The sequence below is a fragment of the Phaethon aethereus genome (assembly GCF_964289735.1).
Source record: "Phaethon aethereus genome assembly, chromosome: 5".
Lineage (NCBI taxonomy): Eukaryota > Metazoa > Chordata > Aves > Phaethontiformes > Phaethontidae > Phaethon > Phaethon aethereus.
The window spans coordinates 41,935,954-41,953,948 of NC_138579.1; the positions used below are offsets into that span (position 1 = coordinate 41,935,954).

The 17,995-nt window shown below is 41.9% G+C and overlaps 2 protein-coding genes across 2 annotated transcripts in view; one reads left to right on the top strand and one right to left on the bottom strand.

Moving 5' to 3' along the window:
• CDAN1 (codanin 1) overlaps positions 1 to 11,593 on the top strand; it is a gene marked incomplete at its 3' end in the record, with an annotated part of 31,409 nt that extends 19,816 nt beyond the window's left edge. The window contains exons 17-28 of the mRNA XM_082000838.1: positions 804 to 858; positions 1,838 to 1,971; positions 2,662 to 2,765; positions 4,084 to 4,233; positions 4,692 to 4,755; positions 5,260 to 5,338; positions 6,326 to 6,483; positions 8,023 to 8,130; positions 8,483 to 8,546; positions 9,691 to 9,893; positions 10,616 to 10,723; positions 11,468 to 11,593. Coding sequence (XP_081856964.1) covers positions 804 to 858; positions 1,838 to 1,971; positions 2,662 to 2,765; positions 4,084 to 4,233; positions 4,692 to 4,755; positions 5,260 to 5,338; positions 6,326 to 6,483; positions 8,023 to 8,130; positions 8,483 to 8,546; positions 9,691 to 9,893; positions 10,616 to 10,723; positions 11,468 to 11,593 — 1,353 coding nt within the window. The remainder of the gene's footprint in view (positions 1 to 803; positions 859 to 1,837; positions 1,972 to 2,661; positions 2,766 to 4,083; positions 4,234 to 4,691; positions 4,756 to 5,259; positions 5,339 to 6,325; positions 6,484 to 8,022; positions 8,131 to 8,482; positions 8,547 to 9,690; positions 9,894 to 10,615; positions 10,724 to 11,467) is intronic.
• Positions 11,594 to 17,049: 5,456 nt separating this feature from the next.
• STARD9 (StAR related lipid transfer domain containing 9) overlaps positions 17,050 to 17,995 on the bottom strand; it is a gene marked incomplete at both ends in the record, with an annotated part of 116,016 nt that continues 115,070 nt past the window's right edge. Inside the window, one exon of the mRNA XM_082001085.1 lies at positions 17,050 to 17,151. Within this exon, the coding sequence (XP_081857211.1) occupies positions 17,050 to 17,151 (102 nt within the window). The remainder of the gene's footprint in view (positions 17,152 to 17,995) is intronic.

A 17,995-nucleotide genomic window follows, 5' to 3' on the forward strand; every position in this document is an offset into this window, starting at 1 on the left:
TCAGCAGCAATAGTAAGATGGTACTATACGAGCAAGGTTGCTGACTTTGGAGTCAACCTGTTTTCCAGTTGCAGGATAAAGGATAATTGAACTGAAAAATAGTATGAGCAAGCAGAAAAGGAGGTGAGTTTATGGCATGTGTGATGTTTCAGGTAACTCCCAGACGTGCAAGAGAATATGTAGTATTTCTTGAAAAATAAGCAGTATGTTTGCAAAGATATATGTGTATCTAATAAGAAAGTTCTGTTTTGCCCTGCCTCTTCAACTGGCAGAGATAAGATGCAGAGATTAACTGATTTTTTTTCCAAATGAGTGCGGTATGCACTGCCCTTGTGGATAGGATCTCAAGTTGCTTTTCCTCCCATGCTTCTGTCTGCGCTGTGTTAATACTGGGGATGACATTACTCCACCGTGTGGTGTTCCAGCGAGTCTGAGCGAAGACACCCATGGAGGTGTAATGCATAGCAGATGTGCCTCATTTGTTCTTCTCCATGGATAGGTTTCTCTTTTACAAGTAGCAGCTGTGGCAACAGCTTTCAGCTGGGCTTTCACAGCGCTCGGCAGCAGAGGTTGAGCTACACCAGCTAAATGTAGAGCAGTTCATTATGTGTTACAGGGCTGGACTGAACACTTGGGCTGCAAAGTTAATTTTACTGTGGATCTGGAATCCAGTTATTTTTATCGTTTTCGTGGAAAGGCAGTTCTGAAATCTGCCTGTGATCACGTGTATGAGATTTCTGACTTGCTGAAGACAGTTTCTTTCCTGCTGTGTCCTTTCAGCATTTCCTTTCTTTTCTTTCCAGGATTCTGTTCCCTTGGTGGATCAGCAGTTACTTTACACTTGTTGTCCCTATCTTGGTGAGTATTTTTTTTATATTTGCTATATAAAGAAAATATATTAGTATATATTTATTTTTATTTGTCTTTATACTGTGAGTCCTCAGATCATCTTTCTTACCCATCTTCACAACTTCAGATCTCCGTTGTGTGTGAGTTAACCTTGATAAAAAGCTGTATTGCAGAAGGTCATGGAGCCGTCAATAGTATCTGGTGAAGCTGGGGGAGGGAGGCTACACAGTCAGGATAGTTAATCTACAGAGCTTGAATACAAAGGGATTGGGGAACTCATCCTTCACAAACTGGAAGTGAAGCATTATCAGGCATAAGTGTACAACTTTTCCAACCTAGGTATAGGGAGAGGTGTTTGTACTGTGAGGAATGCCTTGATCGTATTTCTGCTGCCAGGCAGAAGGGAAGAATCCTTTTGTGCCTTGGTGCTTTTTTCAGGTGGTTGTTTGAAATATCTTTTTCCTGCAGTCTTACTGCCATTGATGAAATCCCTCTCTGTAGACAATACTCCCAGATGGTGGCATGTTGCTCTGCTTCTTGGGACTTAGCTGCTAGGAAAACTGTGTGTTAAACCTGCATCACGAAAGCTTCTAGTGGTTAAACCTGTCTTCAAGCTGTTCCTGTGGTATTTTCTCCTGGCCCTGTTGGAATTTTGTATGACTCTGCTTGCCTTGTTGTCCTTGTAGGCTTTACGATTCCCGCTTGCCATGCTAAAAAGTGATGTGCAGAAATGACTGCTCCCTGATCCTTCTGAGCAAGCCCTATGTGCCAGAGAGCTTTTTGGAAGCCGCCTCTTTTATCTTCGGAGCCTTGCCTGCCCAGTTAAATGGGTGGGGTGCCCCTCTGCTTTTCTGAAACTTCAGCTTTCACAGAAGCTGAGAGAATCTGCTCTGGAAACAGGACTGGCAATGTGAAAGTCTCTCTCGAGTTTTGATTTGTTCCCTTGCTTATGAGGACAATGACTGCTTTTGCATGTCTTTCTGTACAGGCGAGCTGCGGAAACTACTTGCCTCTTTTGTGGCTGGTAGTGGAGCAAAAAATGGTGGCTTTATAAGGAAAATTACTCCCACAGCTGCAGAGTCCTTGGCACCCAAGGCTTTTGTCACACAGCAGAAACTGCAGGTAATGAAGTTGGGGAGTCACAAGGGGATGCAGGGCAGGAGAAATTGCTTGTGTGAGGGTAGGGTACAGAGTGGTATCCTAATGCTGGGGAAAGAAAAGAACGGGCCTAGGCAGCAGTGAGCACTGTGTTTAACAGTCAGATATCCTTCCTCCTCATTCTTCTGTTATAGTTGTGTGGCTGGGAGACCATGTGGGTGTTGAAATCCGGATAACTTCAGTAAACATTCTTGCAATTGGAACAACTAGCCTGTGTTTCTCTCTGCCTCTTCTTTTAACATAAAATGTGGCTGTGTTTCTCATGCTCTGTTTTGGTTAGATTGTAGCCACTCTTTCCACCAAAAGAACAACCTGTAATTACGAGAGGATCCTTCCTTTCCAGAAACAAACCCTATGTGGTGAATCACTACTAGGAGGTGCTTTCAGAACGCTCCCATTCTTCCCCTTACTGGGCATTTGCATTTGTAGCTTCATTAACCCTGATAATGAGCTTTGGGTTAAATGGTTAAAGGAAATTAGGGAGCAAATATTTTACAGGGGTGCTGAATGCTACTGTGGCAGAAAGTTCTAGTGTAGGCAAATAGGGTGCCTTTTAGCACAATTCCAGATGGTAGTTCTGTTCATTCTGTTGTTGGGGAGCGGAGGATCTGGGTGGAGTGCTCTAATCAATTGTAGCACTTTTCTCTTGAACAGGTAGAGTTGGAACAGGCCTTCTTCCACAACCAGCCTCCCTCCCTACGGAGAACAGTTGAATTTGTGGCAGAGAGGGTGGGATCCAACTGTGTCAAGCACATCAAGTAAGTGCTAGTGATCTGTTCTGTGACCTAATGAGGCAGGGTTGATCCTATAAAATTGTATGTATGGGGGAAAGAAAGCTTTCCTCAGAGTATGCTGTATGGCAGGACACCAGGGCTATATGAGGCTGTGACAGTGGGGTCCAGTAACATCTGCTTGCCATCAGAGAGGGGAATTTGTGAAGGGTTGCAAAGAGAAGGGTTATATGACTGTAGGATGCTTGGAATTTGAACATAATACAGCATTATTCTGAGACTTTATATCCTTTTCAGAACATTCTTGCTAATGAGAGGAAAATCTCAGGTCAGAAATGACCTCTGGAGGTCATTTGATCCAAACTCCTGCTTAAAGCAGGGCCAGCTTTCAAGTTAGGTCAGGTTGCTTGGCACCTTTTCCAGCTGAGTTGTGAAAGACTTAAGGATGGGGATTCAGGAGCCTCTTAGTACCATGTTCCAGTGCTTAATTTTCCTGGGCTTTGTGAAAAATGCCTCCTTATATCCTATCAGAGTTTCCCTTGTTCCAGCTTGTGCATGTTGCCTGTCAACCTTCAGCTGCATGCTTCTGGAAGTGTTGTTCTGTCTTCTCTATACCTCTTCCTTCTCCCCTCACCTTCTCTTCTCCAGGCTAAGGGAAACCGGCTCCCTCAGTCTCCTTGTAGGTTATGTGCTCCAGCATCCCAGCTATCTTACTATCTTAGTGATGTTTTTGGTTTTTTTTTCCTCCTGCAGTCTCTCAAATTGTCAACAACTTTCTTGTACTGGGGTCCCAAAGCTGGGCAGTGTACTCCAGATGCAGCCTCACAGTGGTGAGGGAGGCACTAACTTCCCTTGACTTGCTGGCTGCGCTATTGCTAATGTCAGCCCAGTTTAAGGTTGGCTGCCTTTGGGCACTGCTAACTCATTTAGCTTGTCTACTGGGAACCCCAGATCCTCTTCCACAGAGCTGCTCCCTAGCCAGTGGACCCCAGCCTGTACAGGTGCACAGTCACCACCGCGTTGTCAGTCCATTTCTCCAGCTTGTCACAGTCCTGAATGGCAGAAGGCCGTATACGTTTCTGTTAAAACCTAAAGGCTTTTGGCTCTTGAGTCTTAGTACTGTTTTGATATCTTCATTGCCACTTGCTTCCTTACAAAAAGAACAAGGACCTGGTACAGTACTAAATGCAGTGTGATTAATTCTTTTTTTTAGCAGAGTAGTTTATTGCATTTGTGCCTGAGAGAGATGGGTATCCTCCTAAATTGGGGGAAACAGCTGGTTACAGTTGGCACGTGCACTGTTTGTTGTATTGATTTCATTCTGTCTGATCTTGGTTTTTTACAGGGCAACACTGGTAGCAGAGTTGGTTCAAAGGGCTGAAGTCATGTTGCAGGATAGAGTGAAGGAGGAGGATGCTAATCACGACAAGCTGCTTGAAGAGGTGTGCGCTCATCTGTATGAGGAAGGGGCCCAGGCACTCGTCAAAGGCACAGAGTAAGGAGGAAAAGTTATTTAAACTTGCTTCTTCCCATCTCTTCATATTGCGGAACCTGTGAGCCTAATTCAGCTTGGTCTGTCATGCTCAGGTTCTGGTAACTATAAACCCTGACCTCTGCTCTTCTTAGGGTGACTCTCTGCTGCACCTCCAGCCAGTTAATGCCGTATTTGTAGGAAGGAATAAAGGTGCTGTGTGTCCCTCTGCATCCACCTCCAAACAGACATCCACTGCAGCTGTTGTATTTCTCCTCTTTGGAAAACTGAGTATTGCAGGTTGATGGCTTGTAGTTGCTTTTTGCTTGTCTAGTTCTTTTGGTCTGACTTAATTTCACTGCAGTCTTCCAGCTGGTTTTGACTGTAGGAGAGCGTGTGAAAGTTCTTACGGTAATGAACCTGTGAGTGTTGTCCAAGAACTTTGATTAATCCCATGGCACACTTTCTTTCTTTTTTTTCAGATTTTGCAAAAAGAAAGGTCCTGAGGCGGTAAGGGTGTTATTGCCAGAAGAGACATCTGCAGCAGTATGTATTTTCACTAAAACTACTAAAGGCCCTGACTTTAAGTCTGGACTGTTACCATTTTTCCATTGCTGTTTCACTTACTCCTTAATAGCTTAGGACAATGGAATCTATTGATGCCCTCCTGTGAGGACTAGTAGCTAAGGAGAGTCACCTCTGCCAGGCTGCCTGGGATATTTTGGCTGAAGTATTACCCTAGTCAATAGCTAACTGTTGAGACTAGAATGGTATATAAATAGCATTCATCTTGCAAGGATAATGCTTTTGTTTTAGCATCAACTTCCCCAAGAGTTGATGGGGTTTGTATGGGGTTGATGAGGTTTGGGAAATCAAAATGGGTCAGTCCTGTTGCTCAGAGTAGCAGTTCCCACAGAGGTGGTGGTGCTCTGTTTAAATGTTGCATGCCAAAATTAAGCCTTTTCCCTCTGGACTTCCTTCTGACTTCTCACTGACTGTAGTGCTGTGCTTGGTAGTAAATCTCCTATCATTGTTATCCTCCCTGTAAAGGTTTTAAGTAGTGCGGAAGACATTGCAGTGGAACTGGCTACTGAGAAAGCCTGCGGTTGGCTTTCTGCCAACATTGCAGGTGAGTCTCCTTACCCTGAACTGGGGCTTCTGATCTGTATATTGTACTCTTTTTCTGAGATCAAGGGGTAGAATTTATTCCAGTGTTAGAAAGTACTTGGTCCTACTCATTTTTCTTTTAGTGGGAAGCATGCAGTTGCTCTGTCCCTCCTTGTTTAGGAATAAGAGGAATGATTTCTAGCTCCAAGAACCTTCTTCAGGGATTTTTCAGGCTTGGCCCATGTAAGTGATTTTTAGTTACAGAGGCTCGTAGGATGGTGAGAATGAATGCTGTGGAAAGCTTCTTCTCAAAATGTTATCTAAGCTGAAGTTGTCTTAGCACTTCAAATGTATGATAGAGACAGCTGCTCTCTCAAGCTGCCTTATGGTCCACATGTACAGACTGTTTCTGAAATCTTCTGTAAAACAAACACCTCTGGGACTGGGTGTGTTTTCAGCAGGCTGAAGGCAACTGTAGTCCTTTTACTCTGTAATAGTGCCCTGGCAACTCTTCAGAATCTCTGAAAATCCATTGTTAAGGAGGTTGTGCCAAGAATCTGGGGAGGAGTATCTAGCACCATTTGCACAGTTTAGTCTTTTGGATGCTAGTCAAAACTTATTTTGGTAGAAAACATATGGCTTTCATGGGCACAGTGGTTGAACTGGTATGATCACGCTGATTCAGCCTTCTACTTTGGCTTTGCTTCCTGGCTTAGCTACTGTGTTCATTAAACTGACTGAAATATTTTGATGGAAAATGAGATGAGTTGCCAGCGGTACCTGGTGGCAATGGGTGGCTGCCTTTTAGAGCTGTGGGTTAAAGCACTCTCTGCCCATTAAATATAATGGGAGCTCAGAGTGAGAAGGGTTTGGAAGTGTAAACTGTCTTTTCCTCATTTGCCATGGCCCTCGGAATGAGAGGCTGATAAGGGTAGCGTTTGGAAACAGTTGCCTGCCTCACTGGAGAGAAAAGCTGAAGTAGACATGATTTGTTTCCTGTTCTTTGTAGCACTGATCAAAAGAGAAGTGAAGGCAACCTTCAACAGAATGCTGAAAGTCCCAGGACTTCCCTTGCCCGGCGAGGATGCTCTGGAGTTGAGAAGGGACTGCCCTCCAGGCTGTCAGCACTGTGCTCCGTTTCCTTCCCAAATCATCAATGAGATTAAGGTAGATAGTGTTCACTTCCTGGCTTGCCCCAACTCCCTTTTTATTTTTCACCTTCATGGGGTTTTTTTGGTTTTGTTTGTTTGTTTCTTTAAAGTGGCATGTTCTGGTTCTAAGGAACTGGCTGTGAGGAGTATTGAGGAAGCAGGATGGAAGGGTCTCGTTTTTTTTTTTTCATCCCCCTGCTCACTGTCTGTGTGTAGATCAGAGTTCCCAGGTCAGAAGTACTATCCCTAATACAGGATTTCTGCTGGCATGGCAATCACCTTTTTGATACAGCTAGCATGGAAACCATAGTGTGGTGAGTGTTGTGTACAACTATATGCTGAAGAGTCAGCATACCAAAATAGCTACTTTTTTGTAGACATACTCATTTTATGGAGAGTCACCTGGTCTCTGTTTAGAGTAAGTATTTCCTGTTGGTCCTTTCAGTACTGTAGAACTTGATAGACTAACCCATCTTATAGACTAGGATTTCTACATTGAATTGTCAGATGAATCTGTGGAAAGATTTTTGCCAGTCTGCATCTGCACCTTCATTCCGCTATAATTAGGGAGAATCAGAATACCTTAAAGAGAGGGTGATGGTATGGACTTAATTTCAGCCTTAGATCCAAGAAATTTTCTATTCAAGCTGCTTCAAATTACACTTTGGTCTGTTCTCCCAGGCTTTTAAAAGGTCACTGTTCTTGTAAAAATCATGTAGTTACATACCCTGTGCGAGTAACCTATGATGAAAAGAATTCTAAAAATCTCACTTTTTTTACCATTATATATTCTTCCCTTTTTTTTTTTTTTGCTGCTTCTTATCTGTTTGAGCAATAATACTGGATCTCACTGTCATCGCATTCCCAGCAATTGTATAAGAATGAGTATATATCCTTTAATGCTTTCTTGCTTGAGATAAAATAAAAAGAGGAGGGTAAAGTATGTGAGGAAACCAGGGTGGTTTTTTTTCTGTAAACTGTAGCTTTTTGAAAATATTTTTGTACAGCATCTTGAGGTACAGCTTTAAAAATATTTTTTATTCTTTTGATTTCCATCCTGGGTTTCTGATATTGGGGGATAAATTGCTGGTGATGGAAAGTGCTACAACATGTAAAATTTGTTAAACCAGTTTTCATGCCATAACCCTATTAGTGCTCTTCATACTCAGCGTTTATTGACACTGCAGCTACCTTGACAATATGAGGGCTCTGCATCTCTGTAGCAAACTCGGTTGCTGCGCTATCAGATTTATCTAGAGCTTTCAGAGCTAGTTACTTTTAAGAAGGATGAACTGGTTGCCCTCATTGACTTTGACCTCATAACGTTAGTGAGAACTATGGTAGAACATCAGACCTAGGTAAGGTGGTGAAAAATTCAGCTTTAAACTGTCTTATGAAATGAGGAGGATACTAGCTTAATTTTTGTTTTTTTGTTTTTGTTTTTTTTAATGAGGACCTGAGGATTATCTATGAACTGCTCTGTCATAGGTCCAAAGATCTGTTTGTGGAAGTGCAGGATACTAATAGCTGAATTACTGATGTCTTTTTCATCAAGGATGTGCTCTGTGTTGCTGTGGGCCCGCGGGATGATGGTGAAGTGATTGACTACATCTGGCTGGAGTGCCTGCTAGGAAGATTGAGTCAGACACTTCGATGCAGAAAGGTAGAAGTAAAAAAGCAGCAAAAACCCCCTTGGACCACTTTGAGCTGTCTTCATACCTGTAAACTTGTTAGCTTGCCTTGCCTCACTTGTCTGAGCTCAAATGTGACAAAGTTGCACTGCATTTTTTTACGCTGTGTAGATCTGCTTGTTACTTAAAATTAGCCTCTGTGGATCCCCTTTTCATATATGATCTCTTCTTGTCTTTCAGTCTTTAATGGTGTCCTGATACAGATCTTGTGCTTGTTGCTGTAAATTGCCTGCTCTTCTTTGATATTTTTATCCCTTGTGAAGCCCTGTTTTGTCCAGTCTGCAGCATGGGGATAAAGATATAACTTTTTTTTGTGTTTTCCAGTTTATATGTCCCACATCAGAACAGCAGCTGGCAAAGTGCACGGTTGAGCTGGCTTCTTTGCTGGGTAAGTCGCTTGCAATAAGCTATTTCAGACTGAAATCTGTTATTACAGTTCTCTTAAATCCTTGGGGTCAGAGACTTCAGTATTTGGAGCTCACAGATGTTTGATTTTCTTTGGTGTCATTGAGTCTGCAGATTTTTTTCTGTCGATTTGGGTGGTTGCTCCTATTCCCTTCCATCTTCTGCAAAATAGCATTATACTGTGACTAACCATCCTCGAGATCTGGTGTTTTATTCACTTCTCCATTGTTTTTTATTTATTGATACCTTCATTTAAACATGTGATATGTTTTCCAGTGTTTCTGCTTCTGAAAGTTTGCAGCAGAATTTTTTTTTTCTTCCCTAAAAGCAAGGGCCTGTTCCCTTAAATTATATTTTTGTGGCTCTTTTTGGGGAGAATGGAAGTAACCCATTTTCTGTGCATTGTGACTTCTGTGAGCATTTTCAGTTTTTTTTTCCTCTTGCTCTAATGTGTTAAATACAATGTTTTTCTCAGCAGGAGCTAGTGATCTAGATGCAGGTGTTTTCTCCCTGGGCAACCTTCTAATTTCCTCGGTTTAGAACCTTCTTAAGAAGTTTTATACATGGTTCATTCTTTCAGAAAGCAGTTTACACCTGAATGTTGTGAAATTTCATTCTGGGGGGCAGCAATGTAAATCTGCCCCACTCCATTACTTCGTACTAAGGAAGATCTGGTATCTTCCCTCTCTGTATGTTTAGCTGCAGTTAAATACTGTTCAGTTTAACTTGTATGAAGTTATGCAACTCTGCCTACAGTCAAAACTATGAACAAGTTTTTAATCTGTTTATAGATTTAAATGTTGTTTTACTGGGTTGCTCTCCTCTCCTTTGGAGTAACACCTAGGTCGTCTTTTATTAAACATGAGGCTGGCTTTTAGGCAGTCGTCTTTCAAGACTTGGGGCTATATGCCAACCGCATGGTATTCTTTATCTAAGTAGTATAAATCTCTTCCAGTGTAATACTTGTTTGTATAGTTTCAGAGCTCATAATTTTGCACGTTTCTAAACTCCAGTCCTCTTAAGCTTGCTGGTTTACACTCACTAAGCTATGCAAAATGTGCTGTTGGACCATGATGATGACTATAAAAGGAAGACAATGTGGCTATAGAAGTTCACTTTTCTTACAGTTTCAGATCGTGTTCCTCTGAGTCTTGGGATCAAGTCCCCAGAGAAGAGCTCGGAGGGGCTGTGTGTAAAGAATAATCTCACCTATGGCCTTCTAAAACTGCTGCTTTCTGTCTGGAGGGAGGACTTTGGGACACCTGTTCCTGTGCAGCTCATCTTCAGCAAGAAGAACATAGGTTATCTTGCAGAAGTTAAGCAGCGAGAGGTAAAGCTTATTCCGATCCGTGGAGCTGCCAGTTACGCACTCTGCTCCGACACATTCGTGTAGGAGTTGTGCCTGCCTGCAGTGTTAACTGATGGCTTGGGTGAACAAGGCCAGCAGGATTTTCTCTGCTGTTAACTGGCGATGTTTCTGCAGGAGTTGAGAAAAAGAGGACTACGTACTACTTGTCAGTGTTTGATACCTGTCTGGGGGGCTGTCAGGAAGGCACAGTTTAATTTAGGAAGAAATGGCAAGAAGGCCCATTTGGCCTGGGAGATTGAGGACTGAACGTATGTGACTTTGTAACTGGTTGTGTTTGTGCATCTTTTGTCAGCTTTCCTTTTTGCATGCATGTGGGTGTTAAAAGATCCCCAACTATGAACCCTATTTAGTTGCAGGCTAAAACCAGCTTATTTCGGAAGGTAGGAGAAGAGGTCTTCAAGCTGTTCTTGAACACACAGGAATTAAATACTTGGTGTCTGAGGGTTAGAAATTTTGAAACTTTATGGTAGGATACAATGCATGAACTGAAGGAATTTTCTTCCTCATTTTGGATGTTGCTCTTTGTCCTTCATTCCACACCCAGATAAATAATGTGCTTTCTCCCTTTGCTCCTTTTCTCCATATTGTGATCCAAGAAGAAAAACGTGAATTGTATAGGGATAAAGAAACGAACACAAAATCCATTTCTTTTTGAGTTGTTGATATTTTTTTCTCTTCTGCAGTGGGATTTGTTCCTTTTTGTGCTTCGTGGTCTTGTAGAACATGAACTAATGAGAACTAGTGAAATAGAGAGTTGCTTGCATAGCCTCAAAGAGCTCCCTTGGCCCTCAGTAAGTAATTAGATATGTGTGTAAACAATTGAGTGGAATAAAAAGTAAAGCTACATAAACAGTAAATCCTTGTAGTTCTGTTTCATGTAGATGAAGCCCATAACCTTCCTTATCTATAGTTCCTGCTTAATGCAGCAGCAGGGCTGGCTTCCAAGCTTGTTGCTGTTGTTTAGTGTTTGGTTGAAATGAGTACTTGTGAGAATCTCAGCATTTCCCATGCAGTGGAAACATTTCCAAGAAAACTGTAAACCAGTTTGGAGACTAGCTGGCCCTGTTACCAGCTCTCAGTTCTAGCCTGAACGTGTTTGCCTGGCTCCAGCTGAGAACATGTTGGGAAGGGTCTTAACTGACCAGACTTGCATTCAAAAGCTCTTTGCCTCCTGCCACCAGAATGTGAGAGGAATCGGACTATCCTAGCCAGAGTCAAAATGTGGGAAACTGCCCAAGTCCCCCGCTAAAAAGCGGACAGTATTTCAAGGCTGGTGAGCGCTTGCATCTTGGAGATGTTTAACCATTTAAACTGTGGCAGTGATCTTTTCCGAGAAGGGTGTGGGGATTAGAGGGGAGATGGAACACACAGACCTACAGGCGTTCATCTTTACAATCAATTTTGTAGCTCGTCTAGATTTCTGCACTGGAAAACCATCAGCAACAATGTTTAACCTTGTAAAGTTCTTTACTAGAAAAATTAGTTGTTGACATTTTGTTAATAAAGGTTCTCCGGTTTGTATCTGCTTGTTACAGGATTTCTTAAAAGAACTGGAAATGCTGTCCAGAGTATTTGTATCAGAACATCATATAGAAGAGCCCAGGACTAACCCTTGTGAGCTGACCAGACAATCTCTAGGTACCGTGGCAGCACAAAGTTAGTGGAGGTGGACAAAAATTACTAATGAAGACGCAAATGGCATTTTTAGTGTTTCTGAATGCATTGTGAGCTCTTTGCTGGGAGCATACTGCAGATGAGAGGTCATTTTGTGCAAAACCTGCACTGGTCTTTCTGTTCGTGGATGTTTTGCCGTGGTGACTATGCTGAAGGATTTACATCAGCAAACGGATCTCCAAGTGAAAAGTCCTTTACGCACCTTGATCATGGCTCAGAGCAGCCGTTTTCTAGGCTCATGGACGCTTTTCGTATTTGCGCAGCAACAGGCTGTGACCAAACCCAGGAATCGATTCAAGTGGACAAGTTATGTCATGCTCAGAAGGTGGTGGCTCTCCTGGTGGCTGCCTCTTCTCTTAACTTAAAGTGATTTCTCATGCTGTCTTTTAACAAAGACTGGACTGTCAGGGGAGGGGAGAGGTGAACCTGTATGACATGGAGATGAGCCTATATTTATTTTTTGTTGTAAGCTCAATTTCGAAGGTTTGATTTTAATTTTTTTAAGACTAATTTTAAAAGTTAAACCATATTAAATATATACACCAGAACATTGATGGCATTATTCTTAAAAGATGTTGATACTTAAGTGTTTTTCCATGTCTTGTTGGAAACAGAACTTGTAATTTCCCGGGGTTTTGAATAGAAATAAGGGAGACATCTGTTTATATTTTTTACTGAAGACAAATGACAGTATTTTTTAAGACACTTTTATAGTATGTGAACATAAATGGCATCTGGCTGCTATTCACTGGTTTTTTTGTTTTTGTTTTTTTTAATAATCCTTCTGGCCTTGAGTTTGGGTTTTATCAGACAGGAGGTGCTGCAGCAAGAATACTACAGCCTGGAAGAACAGAGAGAGAAGTGGTGACAAAGCACTGTGACATCCTCTGGAGAGGTGGCTTTGAAAGGAATCCTTTTTGTGGAGGACAGTGGGCGTTCTCTGCCCTTGCAGATAGCTCAATACCAAGGGAGTGGCCTCCCAGCCACCCCCCCCCCCCCCAAAACATTTCCTTAAACTGGGGTTTGTGGTAGGGACTGCTGGTCATTAGCAGAATATGATTAGGTGCTCGTTAGCTGTCTCATGGGATTCCCACCCCCCCAGCAATGAGGATATTATTTCCTTTTGTCTAGGAGTGTTCTATTAGTGCAGCTTTTTCCAGAAAGCAAATGCTGTGTTCATTTAAGAACAACACCTGGACAAAGTGAAGCCCAGGGCTTTTTAGCTTGCTAATCAATCAACTTACCTCTTCTCTGTTTAAGGTGAGTAAAAGGTAACACCATGGAGTCAGTGATTTAAGGACTAATTAGGTAGAACTCTGGCTTCTGTTAAAATCTATTGATTGATAGAGAGAAATCAGAGAGGCACATCCGTGAACTGTACTGACATTTTTCTTGACTTGGTTATGAAGCTCGCTATTGAAAGATTTGGCACATTTCATCTGCATGCCTCATCTTTTAGGGTTTTTCCATGTGAGTGAAGCAGAGGGTCCCCAGAAGTAGGCGTGCTGTGTATGCAGTGAGGACATGGTAATACAAATTGAAATTGGAAGTACACCACTGTATCATACCATACCTGCTCCCTGAGGCTGAGTACTAGGTGACGCTTTGCTGCAGATCTCATTTGAAGTTGTTGTTTGTGATAATAAACATGATTAAATGTGCTGTTTTGTGTTCAGGCTGTTGATACATAACCTCTTTGTACTGGGGCGAAGTACAAAAGAAGGTGCCTTGCCACAAAGCATGGGGCAGAGAAAGTACAGGAGTCTGTCCTGTCCAGCCTTCTGCTTATACTGAAATATAACTTTGTTTTATAACGGGGGTAGGAAGCTGGAATCTATAATGATAAAAAAGGTGCTGAACTGACTTTATTTAGGTATTGTAAAATTGTTTGCAGATACCATGGCCATGGCTGTTTTCATGAACTCGACATACCTGAATTATCTGTTTCTTATACAACATGCTTGGAAATTTTTATTTAAAAGGTCACCAGGCCCCAGGAGCAGTTTATTTCATCCAGAGAGCACAATTGTGCCCTGTGGGGTAGAAGGCAGGCAGTTCTTCAGTGGGAACCAGCAGGTAAGAAACACCCATTTCCATGTTCATGTCTTGAGTCTAGTTCCTGGGCATCCCATGGTACTCAGCCTTGGTTGCTCTGTACAGGCAGACACCTGGCTTTGTAACTAGACCTTAGGAACAAGTGTATAGCACACTGTTTTCTGCCTAGGGATACTCAGCAAGGACCACTCTCATGAGGATGCATGAATCTGTGCAGCCCTGCTGGGCTGGTGGACTCCTCTGGGTGCGAGGGCTTCAAGTGTTGTACCTGTTCCCTGTGTGCTGCCTCTTGCTGTAGTGCCAGAGGTGCTGCAGCAGGGAGAGAGCTCACAGCCAGCTAGGTCTTGCCGCCTTCTGTGTGGCCTTCCAACAGTCTTTCCTTCTACAAACTCACAACCCTCAGAAGAAAATGAGGAAAAATGGCATTTTATTAACTTCCTTCTGGATGTTCCTGTTAGAGCTGTTGAAACTGGACTCGGGAAGAAGCTTCAGCCAGGACCTTGTTTCAAAACAAAACAAAAAAAACCCCTTTGCAAGGGGAAAAGGCACTGCGCCACAGAAACCAAATTTAAGCAGTGACTGGCTGCTTGGCTCTTGTGCCACGAATTCATATGCCATGCATGTTCCTCAGCAGGTAAGTAAGTAGGAGACCTACATCTTTCATGGCAAGTTAGCTGTTATGGTATCTCTCCATCCAGTTCCATAGATGGGGATCTTAGCTAGAGCAAAATAACGTGGGGCAACTTTTCTTGTGTAGAAAATACCATTTATTGTGGATATGAAAATAGCAATCTTGATTAAGAGCAGAGATGCAACAGTAAGGTGGTACAATACAATTGGTTTGATCATCTACTGCTCAGCAGTAACTTACAGGAAGTTGGGTTTTGCCTGTTGTAGATTAATAAATTGGATATCTGCTGGGTTTTTATTTCTTCCTTCCAAACAAACCAATGCCATACGTTAACAGGTACCATAAAATGTTATATTTGCAACAGAAAACATTCATATAAATAGGCTTTTTAGTATCAATTGAAGATTGTATTAAAAAAAAAGTTACATTAATTCAATACCAATAAAAATAAAACTTAGCTTTGATAGCATATAAAAACAAGCATATATAAATAACTTAATTTGTAAACATAGAAAAAAATCTTATGTATATATAAAAATAAACATCTGATGCACTGTACAATAAGACATCTTCCTTCATAGGCACTGGCATCTTTGATCAACAGGAGTCCCCCTAGATGTTTTTCCTACAAAAACTGCTTTATCACTAGTGCCATGTCCAAAATAAAGGGGGGAAAAAAGCAAAGCACTGTGCAAATCTTTTGTGGATTGCATGAAGACCTCCCCTACCTTCTCCAGAAATCCATGGCAGCAGCACTGGGGCCAGAGCCAATCCACTGCGCTGCTGTTTCTGCTCCTTTTTTCTAGGGCTTTTATGTACTGCCTTGTTCGTGCTTCCTTTCTTGGTTTCCACCACAATGGGGGACAATGACTCTATGCTGGGTTGCAACTCTGGAAACCTGTTTTTTTGCTCAGTTGCAGAAAACTTTGTGAAAAAGCCCCCTTTTTCCTTGAGGGGCTATGGCAGATGCACGACACCTGAAGTGAACCATGCCATGACTCTGGCAGGCTTTTAAGAAAAGGCTGAGCCTTGCCAAAAGAGAATGGTAATAGATCGGTGTTAAGATTGTGACCGTGACCATCTAAAGGTAAGACAAAGCAGATTTTAAGTGAAAGGATTTGTTATCCTACCTGGGTATAGTTTAGGGGGCGGGAAAAAACCTTGGGCTGGTGTGTCTCAAAACTGCTATTTTCTTAAATACCAATTTAAAATAGCTATTTTCTTTTCTTTTAAAACTTAATATATTAATAACATAGAAGCTGAGAGCCAAAATTACACCTGTACAAAGATAGAGTAAAAGTAGATCTCGGCTCTTGAATTCAAAGGTGGGAAGTGCAGCTAACTTCACTGTAGGCTGGGAAAACGCATCTTTTACTGAAAGTAACTGTGTTAAAGTAGCAGATGCTAACTCTGGTAAAGTGGATGCTTGAATACATATTTCTTGCTTGACAAATTTAAAGTGCAACAGCTTCTTGAATAATGTGGGCTTTTTTGAGCTGAAGAAAGCATATCATAGCCTCTTTTATTGCTTGGGTAAGATATCTAAAGTGATTCTTTACCATTGTGCTGAAGAACTAAATGAAGTTATTCAGATATTAGAGTTGGTTGTGGTTTTGTTTAATTTTAGGAATGTGTGACCAAACTAGGGAGGGTGTGGAACAAACATGTAAAGCCTGACAGCAGGATTGTTGGACTAGGCTCAACAGAAATACCATGAGGTAATTGAATGGGAAGAGTCTGTATTCACTGCAGTGAGACAGCTGGTTGTGTTGCAAACAAAGAGGTTCCATAAGACTTACAACCAGGCTCCATTTTCAACCCTTAACACCTTTGGGTAAAAGTGCAGAAGGGCTGATGGAAAAAGCCATTGCGGAAAAATGCTGGAGCTACTCCTACTTGCAGGATTTAAATTCTAGAAGCAAGCTGATTGCTCTGTACTACTCCCTATTAATGACAAAGTGTCACTGTTTACAGCTGTCAGTTTGGTTTCTCTATTTCAAAGCACCTAATTCTGCAGTGCAGTAAAACTGTGTCCTGAGGTGTGGTGGTTTCCACTGATGCTGCATAGTGTACTGGCAATCTGAAATACCTTATACTGGCTACAAGTAGTCAGCCACATGAGAAAAATTGATCCAGGCTGTACAATGACTGGTAGATATCGTGCTGTTTTAACTTCCCTTCAAGGGGAAGTAAATGATTTAACTCGGCTAGCTGGCTATATCTACACTGTTAGGAGTTCTGTATTTGATATTTATCTCAATGTTAGAAAGCGGTTTTGCAGCTCTACTCGAGAGCTTGTACAAGGTCTAAAGCCATACATGTACTGTACTTCCAGTCTGTAGTGCATTTCATTGCTTCCATGACCTTTTTCTCACTGCTGCCTAAGCTCTTCAGAGATCAACCTTCTTTCTTTGAGAACAGAAACGAAATAATACACTTCTGCATGTAAGATGCTAGCTAGTGTAAAGCAAAGTCTCTTCCTCTGCTCTTTATAGAGAGACAGCAGCACACCTTCCTGCTATTCCATGGAGGTTTTCCATGGCTGCCTCCAGGAGGACAGGTTCCCCATGAAACTTGCTGGCTTTCTTCTGAGCAGCATCAGCTGAAATAAATGATCCTTTTTTCTAACTACACTTTTGTATAGTTGAACATTGGCAGTTAGGCTCCTCAAGTAAGGCTTGATTGGGACTGCCTTACGAGCCAGCATCTTACATTATCCCTACTGCTGCTCTTAGGTGTCCAGTTTTGTACCAAACACTAACTAGCAAGGAAGTGTGCCAGTCGAGCAATCACCAGCGGCTGGCGCTTGGCAATGGAACTCAGGAGCCGTGCGGGGATGGCCGGGGCACCAAGATCCACCTGCAGGAATTAGAAGAAAGGCCACATGTTGGGATTTGTATCCAAAATGCTTCTCCAGCTTGGAATAGCGCTGATGCTGCAAATATGTGTTAAGCACAAAAGTAGTTTACAGCCAGATGCTGCTGTTACTGTGTGATTTGTACCTTTTCCTTCCCAATACTCCCCAGGCTTTCAAAGCTTTGTGTATCTGATGTTACTTTCAGCAGGTATGACCCACACTGCTTTTGAGCGTAGATTAAATGTTACTAGTTTGAGACAGATAGTGTTACTGAATAGTATATGCATATACATTAAGTGCAATATAAAATACATATAAAATTTTAAAATGTGTATGTTGCATACATGCATTGTAAAATGCATGTACTAACTGCCACAATTTTTTTGAAATTGTATATATATATATAAAGCATGTTTTTAAGATAAGCTTAAAGGGCTGCTGCCACTTAGCTCTCAGATGAGCACTTTAAATTATACACATTATGGTATTCTCTTCTGAACATTTTTAAGGACTTGGTGTACCACTGTCTCAAAGCTTACTTTTCAGATGAGTCTGTAATAACAAATGGATGGCAGGACTTTCTTATTCTTAACTGGAATCCTAATCTTAACTTCTCTTTTGTATCTATTAAGTGTGAAGAATTAATGACTTCAGTTACAGAAAGTATTTCCATGCATTTTGAAAAAGTGTAACCTGAGGTGGACTGCCTGTGGCCACAGCAAGATGAAAATGGAAACAGGACTCTCCATACTGGCTCAGCATGTGAGAATGCAACATATACTAAAATTGCTAATAAACCTTTACAGAAGAGCCTTGGTATCCAAGGGAGCAGCTTTAGATGCCATA